We start from the raw sequence: 15,825 nt of genomic DNA on the forward strand, positions 1-15,825 counted from the left end.
GTTAATAGTTAATTATGTGTGTTTTGCAATATTGGCTCATTTGGTTATGTAAGGTACATCAACATACATTGTACGTACAAATAATCCTCAATACATTTGAAAATAAATAGATGTTTTGCATTTTTGTAGTGGGTAGATCATTTTGACTCGCTCATTTTAAAAGTAGCTCGCATGCTGAAAAAGTGTGAGCACCCCTGGTCTATTGAATCAATGTACTAGCAAAGCAGTCCGCCAAGAAAAGCCACCAAGAGTAAGACTTGTCCAGGTGAAGGCCTTTCTCCGTCGGCGTGTTTGTTTGTTTGTGTCAGCACCATTATAGTGTCAGAGCTTACAGTGTAATCTTTCAAACACCAAAGCAGCCTACTTAACAAGAGCGCAGCCCCCATCTCGATTAATGCATCTCTTGTCAGCCCACGGTATTGTTGCTTCACAGATTACCTTCTTAAAGCTACACGCCACTGAAAAGCATTCATTCGTCTGGGGAGAGACAAACATTGATTTTGTCTTTATCTTTTCCTTTATTTATCCGCTGCTTGTTTAAAGCACTTAGAAGCGTTCAGTCAGTTAATGCCCACAGGAGAGAAACACAATGTTCTTCAAGAAGTACGTTCAGTTTGTTGGTCCTTTTGTCCTGAAAACCTGCATAAGTCGCTTCCACAAGCCCTGTCATATGAAGACAAGACAGGACCCCCTCCCCGTCGCAACCCTTCCCCAGCCTCATCTCAGCCAGCAGCAGAACCCCCCCACGCCGGTAGCTGCTGGGACCGGGTTTAATCAAGTGGGGCACTCATGCGGTTGGAGGAAATGTCGTCAGTGATGTGGCCGCCGTCCCCGTGGCCCGATGCTGATAAGGTCCCACGGAGTACAAAGCAACCAGTCACCTGAAAGACTGGAGGGAAATACCGGACTACTTTACTCAGGTGCTCGCCTACAATGACCAAAAAAATCAAACGAGAGACCAGAATGGAATCACTAACGAGCAAACTGCATGTCTGCCTTGGGGTCCTAAAACCAAGACAACATTTGGGTTTTTTCCAGTTATGAAATTACACAAACAACCAGAACTCAGAACAACCATCTTCTGAGCGAATGCTCAAGTTTAATCTTCTCAGCTCTTCCCCTTCACGTACCAGTGAACTCTAGTAGCTCTCGTTATAGCGCCAACGCTACCAACACTCGGGACAGGCATTGGAGGGGTCAACAACCTGCAGCTCCGAAGCCTTGTACGAGTTTTAAATATCCGACTGTAAATCCGTGGATGCATCTAGACCAGGGGTGGGCAAACTACGGCCCGGGGGCCACATCCGGCCCGCCAAGTGTTTGGATACGGCCCGTCCGTTCTTTCCAAAGTATTTCATTTAAACTCAACATACGAACTGGCATCATGGCTTGAGCCAACCTTTTGATGGTTTTATCAATTTTGTTATTTGATGTGGTCTGTTGTTTACAAAGTGCTCCTGAAAAAAGGGACACAAGCATAATGATGATAATAATAATAATAATAATAAATTTTAAAATATTAAAATATAAAATATAAAATATAAAATATTAAAATATAAAATATTAAAATATAAAATATTAAAATAAAAATATTAAAATATAAAATATTAAAATATAAAATATTAAAATATTAAAATATTAAAATATTAAAATATTAAATATTAAAATATTAAATATTAAAATATAAAATATTAAAATATAAAATATTAAAATAAAAATATTAAAATATTAAAATATTAAAATATTAAAATATAAAATATTAAAATATAAAATATTAAAATATAAAATATTAAAATAAAAATATTAAAATATAAAATATTTAAATATAAATATAAAATAATAAATAATAATAGCAGATTGCATGACACTTTTACAGATACAATAATAACCAGGTGGACTGTTACGTGTAAAATATATAGTCTGCCCCCCCTCCCCCTTTTGTTAAATCAATGCGGCCCGCGAGTCAAAAAGTTTGCCCACCCCTGATCTAGACTGTGATCTGACTCCCGATTGGATGAGCAAAGGATGGTGATGTGCAGCGAGACACAAAACAATTCAATCGTCGGCCTCTTGTGCTTCCAGCTCCAATTTGACAGCATTGTGACAGTATCAGTGCCAGTCGTCGAGATGCAGATGAGCCAAAAGATAACTAGATGAATTATTTACCAGCGTGGCGATGACTGTTGTTTGCACTCGACTTCAGTTGGAGTGCAATATGATGGAAAACAGTCAACATCTGCATGAGAAAAAGCTGGCGTGTTTTGACAAAGCTTCCATTCAACACTGTCAACAACACCTCGTGCAGCCTCGGATTCTGACAAAAGACAGAAGCAACGCGAAACTGAAAAAGAACACATCTGTCACTTGTGGCACCAAACACAAACTGCTCTTTAACAGTGCTTTGCAAATTGCCTCGTATTTTCCATACAGCTTTGAAATGCATTTTTCTTGGCCAACTGGCATTCTTTGCCCACTACACTACCGCTCAAAAGTTTGGGATCACTTGCAAATTTCTTTGTTTTCCAAACAAAAACACATTTTCGTGTATTTCACAAACAATTAAAATGAATGAGATGATTTTGAAAGACGGATGTACATTTTTGCATCGAGGCCTACTATCAACAACTGTCAGTCCTCTGCATCAATCTCCTGGTATGGCTGCTAATCCAAGTTCATCATTTTATAAGGCTAATAGATGATTAGAAAATACATCTAAAAATCTAAACTAAAACTAACAGCACAAACTGGGTCTAACAAGGACAGAAAAACGCTGCAGACAAATATCTGAGAGTGTGTAGTTTAAGACAAAGACGCCTCACAGGTCGTCACCTGGCAGTAGTACATAAATAGTACACAATAATACATATCTCAGATTGTACAAAAACATTTCCAAGCGATCCCAAACTTTTGAGCGGTAGTGTATGTATTGGTGCAATGCAATATATTACATAAATTACATATATGTAATATATGTATACGGCCGCAGATTATGTGGTTCTTCTTGAGTGTGGTAGCATTCAGATTTCAGCAGGTTCCATTGTCTCCATGTTTATTTAATCTTTCTAAACTTAAATGGACTTATCTAACCTTGCAAAAATTGGTGATTTGAAGAGGCATTCTGGCAAAGAAACCAAAAAAAGTCCAAGATGGAGCCAACAAAGCTTTCCCATAACCAACGGAGAGAGAAAGGTTTATCCCCAAATACCCCATTGTTTTTTGGTTTAGTTATTTAGACATGATTGAAGGAGATGGAGAAAGACAGAAGCCTCCTATATCGTATTAGAGAAAAGCTTTTTGTGGAATGTGACGTTCGGCAAAGCAGATTTGACATGACAGCCTTCATAACATGTACGAGTCACAATCAAGCAAAAATAAGAAACACAAATTTACTCAACAAAGACGTGATTTAAGAACTGGTGTTGTGCAGCAGACACGGACGTCCCGCTGTGTTTACATTTGGAGAAAAAAACACAACATCATTTTAGGAATACAGTCCAGGTTCCCTAAAAGCAGCCGTGTCTTAAGTGCTTGCGGCATAATCTAAAAATAAAAGTGAACTCGGCCTGCTTGGGAACATCATGAAGAAGGATAGGTGTCACATGAAACGAGTACAAGGTTTTCATGAAAAAACTTTTTGATTCTTACAGGAATCTTACAATTTTATGGGATGTCGACCATGTTGTCTTTAAATATACTGAATTGGTTAAAAGCACCTGAGTTCGATTCCATGCTCGGGCATTATCCTCCCACATTCCAAAAACATGCTAGGTTAATTAGCCACTCCAAATTGTCCATAGGTGTCACATATGTGAGTGTGAATGGTTGTTTGTCTATATGTGCCCTGTGATTGGCTGGCCACCAGTCCAGGGTGGACCCTGATTCTCACCCGAAGACAGCTGGGATAGGCTCCAGCACCCCCCACGACCCTCGTGAGGATAAGCGGTAGAAAATGAATGAATGAATGAATGGTTAGAGGCACCCGAGTTCGATTCCATGCTCAGGCATCATCCTCCCACATTCCAAAAACATGCTAGGTTAATTAGCCACTCCAAATTGTCCATAGGTGTCACATATGTGAGTGTGAATGGTTGTTTGTCTATATGTGCCCTGGGATTGGCTGGCCACCAGTCCAGGGTGGACCCCGATTCTCGCCCCAAGACAGCTGGGATAGGCTCCAGCACCCCCGTGACCCTCGTGAGGATAAGCGGTAGAAAATGAATGAATGAATGAATGAATGGTTAGAGGCACCCGAGTTTGATTCCATGCTCGGGCATCATCCTCCCACATTCCAAAAACATGCTAGGTTAATTAGCCACTCCAAATTGTCCATAGGTATGAATGTTAGTGTGAATGGTTGTTTGTCTATATGTGCCCTGGGATTGGCTGGCCACCAGCCTCTCGCCCCAAGACAACTGGGATAGGCTCCAGCACCCCCATGACCCTCGTGAGGATAAGCGGTAGAAAATGAATGAATGAATGAATGAATGGTTAGAAGCACCCGAGTTCGATTTCATGCTCGGGCATCATCCTCCCCCATTCCAAAAACATGCTAGGTTAATTAGCCACTCCAAATTGTCCATAGGTATAAATGTGAGTGTGAATGGTTGTTTGTCTATATGTGTCCTGTGATTGGCTGGCCACCAGTCCAGGGTGTACCCCGATTCTTGCCCGAAGACAGCTGGGATAGGCTCCAGCACCCCCGTGACCCTCATGAGGATAAGCGGTAGAAAATGAATGAATGAATGGTTAGAGGCACCCGAGTTCGATTCCATGCTCGGGCATCATCCTCCCACATTCCAAAAACATGCTAGGTTAATTAGCCACTCCAAATCGTCCATAGGTATGAATATGAGTGTGAATGGTTGTTTGTCTATATGTGCCCTGGGATTGGCTGGCCACCAGCCTCTTGCCCCAAGACAACTGGGATAGGCTCCAGCACCCCCACGACCCTCGTGAGGATAAGCGGTAGAAAATGAATGAATGAATGAATGAATGGTTAGAGGCACCCGAGTTCGATTCCATGCTTGGGCATCATCCTCCCACATTCCAAAAACATGCTAGGTTAATTAGCCACTCCATATTGTCCATAGGTATGAATGTTCATGTCCATAGGCATGTTTTCTTTAAATATACTGAATTGGTTAGAAGTACCCGAGTTCGATTCCATGCTCGGGCATCATCCTCCCCCATTCCAAAAACATGCTAGGTTAATTAGCCACACCAAATTGTCCATAGGTATGAATGTGAGTGTGAATGGTTGTTTGTCTATATGTGCCCTGGGATTGGCTGGCCACCAGCCTCTCGCCCCAAGACAACTGGGATAGGCTCCAGCACCCCCGCGACCCTCATGAGGATAAGCAGTAGAAAATGAATGGTAAGAAGCAGACTTTTCAAAGTGTAACGTTGGCCTCTGGGAGATACCAAAAGACTTTGTGTGAGGAACAACCACTTGGGAAAAGTCAGGTTTTCAAAGCTGCAATGCTAGCTTAGCATATCCTGACCTACAACAAGGTTAAAAACATCAGAGTGGCCCCCACATGCTGAATGTTTTCTGCATGCAGTCCTTGGTGGATAAAGTTAGTTTTGAAAATGTACCCAGAAACCAACTTGAGTGACTGATGGACAGCAGTATTAAAAAAACAAAACACACACACACACACACACACACACACACACACACACACACAAGAATGCATGTCATCCTCTATAAGTCTCTCCTTGCCTTGACATCCAGCCCACAAATCCTTTCCTATTGGCTTTTTTTTGGAGGCGTATTTCTGGTCAACTGTGCTCCGGCGTCACCCAGAGACAGGAATGTGTGTATCCCAACTACTGAAGCAATCATGCACTCCCCACACTAATCCGCAAAACCTGTTTCTCCATTCCCCCAGACAGGCCTGTGCTGACGGGCCGCGCTTCCCCGTACACGATGCCGCATCCATCACCGCTAACATCTTTATCCACGGGACAGCTGGATTGCAGGCCCAGCATATTGTCCGGGTCTTCATACAGGAGAACATTTTGGGGCGTTTCAGGCCAAGTATTAGAAATAGTCATAGGAACGTCTCTCTGGTTGTCGTGAAGGTTGAGTGACAGGAGCGATAAGGTCCGTCGGCATCTTGTTTTGAGGAGTGAAGGGGAAATACCCACAGCAAGACATTCCTACCGTGGAATTAGCTAAGAGCTGAGATGTGCAACCTGAGCAAGCGGATCAGGATATTCATGTGTAGGGAAAGACGATCATGACCACAGATTAAGGCCAAAGGAAACTGCTCTTCTGGGGGAATATTAGCCATCCACAATCTTTCTCGTTTCTGCACCTGCTGATAAAAACACCATAGACCAGCTACTGGTATGACCAGCATATGTTGTTTTATCATGCTGGTCTGGAGACCAGCTGGAGACCAGCATAGACCAACATAGACCAGCATATGTTGTGGTTCCCTACTGTTACACTGGTCTCCAGTCCAGCATACCAGCACAAAAACAAAATGTGTGCTGGTACGCTGGTCTGGAGACCAGCTACCAGCATATGTTGTTTTCTCATGCTGGTATGCTGGTCTGGAGACCAGCTGGAGACCAGCATAGACCAACATATGTTGTGGTTTCCTACTGGTACACTGGTCTCCAGTCCAGCATACCAGCACAAAAACAAAACGTGTGCTGGTACGCTGGTCTGGAGACCAGCTACCAGCATATGTTGTTTTTTCATGCTGGTATGCTGGTCTGGAGACCAGCTGGAGACCAGCATAGACCAGCATATGTTGTGGTTCCCTACTGGTACACTGGTCTTCAGTCCACCTTACCAGCACAAAAACAAAACGTGTGCTGGTACGCTGGTCTGGAGACCAGCTACCAGCATAGACCAGCATATGTTGTTTTCTCCTGCTGGTATGCTGGCCTGGAGACCAGCTGGAGACCAGCATAGACCAGCATATGTTGTGGTTCCCTACTGGTACACTGGTCTCCAGTCCAGCATACCAGCACAAAAACAAAACGTGTGCTGGTACGCCGGTCTGGAGACCAGCTACCAGCATAGACCAGCATATGTTGTTTTCTCATGCTGGTATGCTGGTCTCCAGACCAGCATAGACCATCATATGTTGTGGTTCCCTACTGGTACACTGGTCTTCAGTCCACCTTACCAGCACAAAAAAAAAAACGTGTGCTGGAACGCTGGTCTGGAGACCAGCTAGAGACCAGCATAGACCAACATAGACGAGCATATGTTGTGGTTTCTTACTGGTACACTGGTCTTCAGTCCACCTTACCAGCACAAAAACAAAACGTGTGCTGGTACGCTGGTCTGGAGACCAGCTGGAGACCAGCATAGACCATCATATGTTGTGGTTCCCTACTGGTACACTGGTCTTCAGTCCACCTTACCAGCACAAAAAAAAAAAACGTGTGCTGGAACGCTGGTCTGGAGACCAGCTAGAGACCAGCATAGACCATCATATGTTGTGTTTTCCTGATGGAATGCTGGTCTCCAGTCCAGCATACCACCACAAAAACAAAACCTATGCTGGTCTTGCTGGTCTCCAAGACTGAACTTGAATGTTCTTTGCAGAATGTCTTGAAAAATTCCAGTATTTTGGAGTGAATGAATTTTGGAAGTTGATGCTGGAATGCATATTTGAATAATTGATAAAGCCAGAGTGTGTCATCAATACAAATGGTGGCCAGACGTAGTTCCAAATAAACATATGCTGGCGGACAGCTGAGGAGTCATCAATAATGCATGGGCGGCTCGGAAGCCATTGTGAATTGTGAAAGGATTTATATTGGGAACATAAAGCACTTCCAAACACTTCCTTTTTAAAAGGTCCATCTCTCTCTGCCGTGGACCGATTCCCTTCCCAGTGAGAAATGACAACATTAACTGGGACACGGACTCGCCGCACTCCGACCGGCCCGGCTGAGCCTTTGAGCTGTGCTCCTTACAAGCGCCCCTGACATCCCAATGCATCATGGGAGAGCTTCCAGGGAGTTTCGGGTGGGGCAAAGTGTGATGTTTCTCCAAAACGGATCACATCTGTGGGCGTTTCCATTAACAACCGCGGAACATCAGAGATACAAGTGCACCTTGAGGCACAGGAAGGGCAGCGGCTGTTTATCCATCATTCATTCATTCATTCATTCTCTAGCGCCATGCTAGCTGGGTGGCCTCCATCGTTGAATTGATTGCAAGCTTTTTTTTCCCAAAATTGTATCCACCATTTTTGTAGATTATGGCCATCAGGCAGGTTTAGTCTCTTGCAATCGCCTGGAGGCATTGCTGACTAAACAAAGCGCATCTCCGCCCACTCCTGCTCCTGATTCCCTTATCTCGCCCGTGCACCCATATCGGCCAATTATTAACATGTCTTGTTATTTGTCAAATGCATTATTTGCACACTCTGTGATTCTTGCTGAGCTTACTTGGAGCTTATATTCCACAGAAACACTTTTTCCATCCAAGAACGTCAAGGTCATACGGATATGCACTTGAGTGGGTGTAAACAAGCATGTTCATGTGTAGGAAGGTAGGAAGGTTTTCCGTGAGGCTGCAATATACGGACTTTACGGCATTAAATAACACTTGTGTCACAGTGCGGTACTTTACAGTTTTTTAACAATCTTAGCAACGTTATCGACAACTGATTTCAGCAGATACAATCGTCTTATCGAAGGTCAAAGGTCTTATCGTTGATCGTTCATCAAAGTAATTGCCCAAATGACGACATAAAAATGCTCAACCTGCGCTACATGTTTCAATCTTGGTTATCAGGACGTTGAAATGTGGCCATCAGCTCGCTCTAACTGAGCTTGAAATTGGACCTCCGTTTAGGGGTGGCCAAACAATTCCCACACTCTGCAGCTACCTCGTGGAAAATGGATACGAGAAAGAATCCCGGCAAAGGAAGTAGAAAAACAATCTTTCTCACCAGAGGATGTGTGAACTCAGGAGCGTGGTCGTTCTTGTCTGTGATGGTAATGGTCGCTGTGGCCGTTCCTGTCAGGCCCACTTCACTTCCCGCCATGTCCTTGGCCACGATCTCGAGCTCATATGTTGTGGTTGGAAGAGTCTGGAAAACACAGTTACATCCCGGTTAGAGAATTTGCTATCTTAATATCACACTTGGTTCCTAACCGGTAATCCAGCTAGATCTTTTAGTCTGCAGAAGCTGACTCAAGTGTTGTTTTGTATTGATTTGGTCCGTTGTGGGCATAACCGATGACTCAACTAATCGAAACAACAAACTTCCGATTAATCGATGACAATAAGTGCTAGTTGCAGCCCTAGTCGGGAATATCGATGGTAAAGGTTTTGCATGCTTAATTGATTTTCATAATCCAGCCTCTCAGATGTGTTAGATGCTAACTGCCATGACGAGGCATCGCTGGCGACTCCATCTCCCACATGACACAGACTCATATTGCTTTTCTAATACGCCGTACAAGCCTGAATTATAGCCCCAGAACGCTAGTTATAAAAACACCGACTGTAAACATGGCAATGAAAATGTGATATACGGCCTCCCAATATACGCCGGAATCCATTACATCCGCAGAACGTCCAGACTCTAACACAGCAAAGAAACATCATCCTCTGACAGAAAGTGCTGAGGCAGGTAATCCGAGAAGCCAGTAAAACATCGTAGCCCATTACGCTGCAAAGACCAGATTAATCCCAACTAACACTGATAATAACCCCCACAAATCATCCACCTTTAAACGCCTTTCTTTGATGAACGCCATATTATTTAGCAGAAGCAATGTTTGCTTTCTCTTCCTCCTAAACGCATTCTCTGAAAATGACATAAATGAGGATGAAGCACAATTAAACATGCGTCACCGGGTTTTATTACATCAAACTGAATTATGACTTTTATTGAGACTAGAGTAGATTTCATTTTTTATTCATGTAGGTTTATTTAGGACGCTGTGTTTCTCTGCATGATGTGAAAACCCACGGTGTATTTTGTTGTACAAAACACAGACGGCTTTTCTTACATCCAAAATGAGGTCTTATCGTTCTACGGTTCCCCAGACGCTTTGCCTTAAAATGGATTTCCTCTTGGGCTTCAGCACCAACTTCACCAAATTATGCTCCATAATGTGCGGGACTTGAGTGGACAAAATCCATTCAATTTCTTTTATATTATATATATGAATTCCCTACTAGAATGTGTGGCTAAGTTAGCAAATAACAGGAAGCTTCTGGGAGAAGCTAACGCTAAACGCGGCATCGCTTGTTATCAAAGTTACAGTAGCGTTGTCCTGGTTTAACTTTTTACTTCAGTTGTCAGATGATTAACTTTGATTAACTTCATCACAGATTGCAAATAAATTAATCATGATTAATCACCATGTCGGGCTATATGTGCCCTGCGATTGGCTGGCGACCAGTCCAGGTTGCGCACCGCCTCTTGCCCGAAGACAGCTGGGATAGGCTCCAGCACGCCTGTGACCCTCGTGAGGATAAGCGGTAGAAAATGAATGAATGAATGATTAATCACCATTTTGGGCTATATGTGCCCTGCAATTGGCTGGCCACCAGTCCAGGGTGCACACCCCCTCTTGGCCAAAGTCAACTGGGATAGGCTCCAGCATACCCCTGCGACTCTAGTGATGATAAGCGCCATAGGAAATGGATGGATTATGAGCAATGAGGGGTTGCTTTCAAATACAGTGTATTACCAATTTTTCACCCACCCTTTATCATGAGCATTTTTGACATTGACTATGACCTTGGACACAACCCCAAATATCATTGAGGTCCAAAGTCATTCATTGGGACAACTCCCCCTTACAACTTTAGTAGGGGCTTCAACATAACGTGAAACTTTGTGTGTTTTGGTTAATGTCCAAAATGTACCCAATATTGCCTTGGTTTGTGTACAATCTCTAGTCAGCTTAGGCTACTATGTGGTACGCGTCTTTCCATCCATCATCATCCTCAACTTGATCCTCTCCATGTGAAGGAGCAGCGGATCTAATCTGAGCCCCTCCCACATCTGTAGCTTTATTTGAAGATGTGTAGAGAAGCCTACTTTTTTTTTTTTTCTAAAAAGCTGTCCCCTATGAAGTAGTGGCTGGATACACAAGACGTGCTCGTCTGGGTCTGAAGGGGGACTCGAGTCCATGTGAAAGGAGTTTTTTTGTTCATGACTTCATGGAGACGCTCTTCTCTCAAAAGTAGAGCAAACAAGCGAGGGGGATGATAAATTATTCTTGTGTGTGCTTGCCATAAGCAGGCTCTGGGGACACGTGCTACTGTTATAACATCATTAAAAAGTCAAAATAGACCGAATACAACCCCTCTGATTCACGCTTCCTTGATTTCTGCTTCATTCATTTTAATGTGTGTACTTGTATTAGCAGGTAACGTGTTAAGCTTATGTTAAAATGACACATTTGCTTTTTTTTTTTTTTTTAGAACCTAAAACAACAATGTGTCAAAATGTGTGTCATGGTGTCAGATTGCACATTTTACATCTGTAGAAATTGTAATCTTATACCGAGCACTCTTTTGTTGTGAATTATGGCCTCTGTAAAGCAGCTTTTATGACATGTTGAAAGTAATCACAGGGATCTGTTGCTTGTTTTATTTTTCCAATAAAACTTATAGTGAGAAACTTTTCACGAGGCCCGTAAAACCAGGATGCCTTCCCGGGAACATTTATGGTCCGGCAATCAGGACGACTCTGCTTGGTTTCCAGACTCGTTGCAATAGAAACGCGGTCAGGCAACATCAATTGGCATAACGTCCATTTTTCAAGAGCGACTTCCACTCTTTTTTTGGCTGTGCAAAAAAAAACCTCATCACTGATGCTGATGACGTTGTTTAATGGCATGCTGCGGTGACCTCAGTCACCTCAAGCTGCTGAAAATCAGTTTAGTTTTAGTTGGACCTGTCCTCAACATTGACAGCACCCTAATCAGTCCCATCCAAGATTAACAATCAACGTCAGACACCTTCAGGCTGATGTTGGTGATTACCTCCGCAAGAAACCCCAAACGCAATCAGGCTCTATTTACTTAAATGACATGTTGAGGTCACAAATAACATCACTAGTTCCTCTCTTAAAGGGGAACTGCACATTTTTCTTTTTTAATTTTGCCCATCATTCAAAATCCTTGAAACATGAACATATTTATTTCCCTTTTTTGGGCATGAAAACGATTTAATATGAGCTAGCTAACAACAGACGTCATGGGAAATAAGTATTTTGATGCGAGTGCCCTCACAAAAAATGCCAACAATGTTTCATTTACATAATGGACTTCAAATTAGTATTGTTATTGTAGTAGCTAACACAAAAAAACACAAAAAAACACTTTGCTAGACGTTCACGTCAGCGGTGACCTCGCTCTCAATTTCGCTATGAAGACTATGAAGATGTTTTACCATGTTGTGGGATGTTTTGCCATCCCAAGTGTTGCCGCTTTATTTATGCTGCTGTTATTGACGGAAATAGCATACGCTAAATGCTCGATGTGAAAGAAAGAGGGCTAGGATTTAATAAGCTTTGCTTCTTCCTACTCCTTTTTGGACATGTGGAACTGGGAACTGATTATGGGATGCATTCAATTGTAATCTGATGCATGTTCAAATGAAATTAAACCATTCCAATTCCAATTCCAAAAAAGTGCAGGTTCACTTTAAGAAAGCAAATTTCATTATGAAAAGCAGATGTACATTTTATTTAAACACCCATCCATCTATTTTCTATGCCGCTTATCCTCATTCGGGGTACGCTGAGGTGGGGTACACCCTAGACTAGTCACGCTACATTTTATAATACTGTAATTCATTCTAATGAACTCAAACAGGATAAAAAACCCAACTTGAACAGTTTTAACCGTGTTGGGAATTTGATGTTCCACACAATTGTAGCCCCCGGCTGTGGTTCCTCCCAAGTTCTATCCATTAACTCGGTAGCTCTGGGAAGCCGGGAAGCTCAAAGAGAGTGTGAGACAGTAAACAGGTGTTCCTATCAACAGTTTGTCACACGTAGTTGGTGGCTGCAGTGAACCTCACAAGGGTTTGATTGACCAAACACTAAAGCAGATGGTGCTCTCCACACCTGCGAATCTAATGCACAATTACACAATTGCAACAAAAAAAACACACACACACACAAATGCACTTGGACACAAACGCACACCTTTGGCCTCCAGCTGGAGAAGATCTGGGCTGTGGGACGCTTCCAGTCCCCGTGGTGTCTACACACATTGCATGTGGTCTCTTCTGGACAACGTCTTAATGAGACTTTGTGGAGTCTCGACTCAATTATAACATCTCTGCCAATACCTGGCACACAAACGTTCCCATCCACTCAGAGCCGGAGCCGCTGTGAGCACGAGTGGGGATTTTGCCTCCGAGTGTCACAAATCTACTGGCAAAGTGTTGATTGAGCTGCTTGTCTCCGTCCTCCTTCACTTTGTGGCTCCTCGTCGGTTCCTCCATACACTTCGTTGGAGTGTTTGAACAGACGGACAAGCGGGGAGCACGAGAATTAGAAATGTGTCCGCATGAGTCATGTGATCATTTATTCACTTTCCACGCTGCTTATGAAATACCAATATGGTAAAGTATAACAATATTGTTTTTGATGATCATTATTGAACGATAGCAGCTATAGACTTCTTCCACCATTCCTCCGATTCCGAATGGAATCTTCCCGAATGACCTTTCCGAAAACAATGGTATCCATGGAAAGGAATATTCCAATCTCTTGTCTACATGTGCCGCTATAATCCAACAGAATAGTCAATGGGGCATGCCCAGTAAAACGTAAACATCAACAACAACATGATACCGACTTCCCCGAGTTTTTCTTCCACTTGTCGGAATAACTCCGTATTGCCAGTTCTTCCTTTGAGCAAATAAAGCCAATGCGATTGGAATATTTGACTCCATGTATACGTGGCTACTGATTGGCGTCACCATCCTGGAGGCTCGCCTCACAAGAGCGGCAAAAAAAAAAAAAAATGTCTCAGGAGTCACGCGGCGGACTGGAGCGGTGAAGTTTAAACTGAAAGACTCCCTGGCATCATTGAAATCCAAAGTGGACTTTGGATTTGACCAAAGTCCAGCACACCCCTGCAACCTTAAATGGCGTAGGAAATAGACGGATGGATCAATTATCATCTATCATTGTGGTTATGCATGAGCAACCTTGCTGGGGCTTGCGTATTGTGCTTGAGCACTTAACGAAGCACGAAGCGCTCACTCGTCAAACAATCTGAAGGATTGTGGCTTTTCGCCCAAGTCAGAGTCTACTGAAAATGACTTCCCGGTGATTTTCTTGAGCAAATGTGTTTGCGAGAGCCGATGAGAAATTGAACAAAGGTACCGAAGCCGAGTGCGCCACATGATATGGCAGGTCTTGTTCCAAGGAGTTCTGATCTGACAATGACATTTGTGACCGGCACTGTGCTTTGAAAGGGTTTCATCAAAGCCCCTCCAGTCAGGGCTGTGATCCTTCCACAAAGCAGGGAGGGAGAAGAGGATGAGTGGAAGCAAAGACAGGAACGGTGCATCGCTAAGAAAAGGACAAGATGAAAATGAGGCAGAATGACGATGGGCCGCCACGTGGGACGTTACATTAACTTTGGCTATCGGTGGGGTTTCCTGATCCTATTGGCGGGGGGCGCTTTGTCTCCTCTGGCCTTTTCTGGTCCGCTCAACACATCAAATCATTGGCTGTTCTTCAAGTTTCCTTTCAGTAGAGACGCACGACGACACGCTTGAAAAGGATTGGAAAAAAATCCATGCTGCAGATATGAAAAGCCACGTGTGGTTTAGGCAACACCTGAACTCCCGTTTATGCCGTAAGCTGATCTATCTTCCAACGGAACAACACAGCTTAGAGAAGATAGACTCATTATGACACCTTTTTGGACGAGATACTATAATGGGTGTTAGAACACAAACATCGAATCTTCGGCTATTGTGGCTTCAAGCCTTTTCATCTAGATCAGGGGTCGGCAACCTTTACGATCAAAAGAGCCATTTTACCCCCTGGCTCACTAAGAAAAATAGACTGGAGCCGTAAAACATAATTTAAAAACAGCAGAGACGTGCTCGAGTGGTTAGCGCGCAGACCTCACAGCTAGGAGACCAGAGTTCAATTCCACCCTCGGCCATCTCTGTGTGGAGTTTGCATGTTCTCCCCGTGCATGCGTGGGTTTTCTCCGGGTACTCCGATTTCCTCCCACATTCCAAAAACATGCTAGGTTAATTAGCGACTCCAAATTGTCCATAGGTATGAATGTGAGTGTGAATGGTTGTTTGTCTATATGTGCCCTGTGATTGGCTGGCCACCAGTCCAGGGTGTACCCCGCCTCTCACCCAAAGACAGCTGGGATAGGCTCCAGCACCACCCGCGACCCTCGTCAGGATAAGCGGTAGAAAATGAATGAATGAATGAGAGATGTGCTCACATTCAGAGCGAATTGCGAGTCTCCCAAGATTTTGATTGACTGCCAGATTTGGAGGGAATTTTGGGGTATCAAAGTACTTCAGAGTTGGTCAAGTAGTCTTGGTCTCACAGAAAGTCGGATTTTTTTCCAAAGATGCGTATTTTCCCCATTCAGGTGTTAAAAAAAAATACTTGAGCAATGTGACGGGAGCCACAACAAAGAGGCTGAAGAGCCACATGCGGCTCTGGAGCCGTGGGTTGCTGACCCCTGATCTAGATTCTACCACAATCAATCGATTTTATTGGTATCCCTGTTCAACAAAAGACGGCAAACATTGGACGGCGTCATCTGGTATTTAAAGGAAAAATTATCCTTCCTGACACCCCTAATGTAATAAACATAACACATCAC

The 15,825-nt window shown here is 43.4% G+C and overlaps 1 protein-coding gene across 4 annotated transcripts in view; it reads right to left on the reverse strand.

The window, feature by feature from the left end:
- cdh13 (cadherin 13, H-cadherin (heart)) overlaps positions 1–15,825 on the reverse strand; it is a 253,180-nt gene that overhangs the window by 58,064 nt on the left and 179,291 nt on the right. For all 4 annotated transcript variants that reach the window (XM_058088198.1, XM_058088197.1, XM_058088200.1 and 1 more), the window contains one exon: positions 8,928–9,068. In XM_058088198.1, coding sequence (XP_057944181.1) covers positions 8,928–9,068 — 141 coding nt within the window. The remainder of the gene's footprint in view (positions 1–8,927; positions 9,069–15,825) is intronic.

The sequence above is a fragment of the Doryrhamphus excisus genome, chromosome 11 (genome assembly GCF_030265055.1).
Source record: "Doryrhamphus excisus isolate RoL2022-K1 chromosome 11, RoL_Dexc_1.0, whole genome shotgun sequence".
Classification (NCBI taxonomy): Eukaryota; Metazoa; Chordata; class Actinopteri; order Syngnathiformes; family Syngnathidae; genus Doryrhamphus; species Doryrhamphus excisus.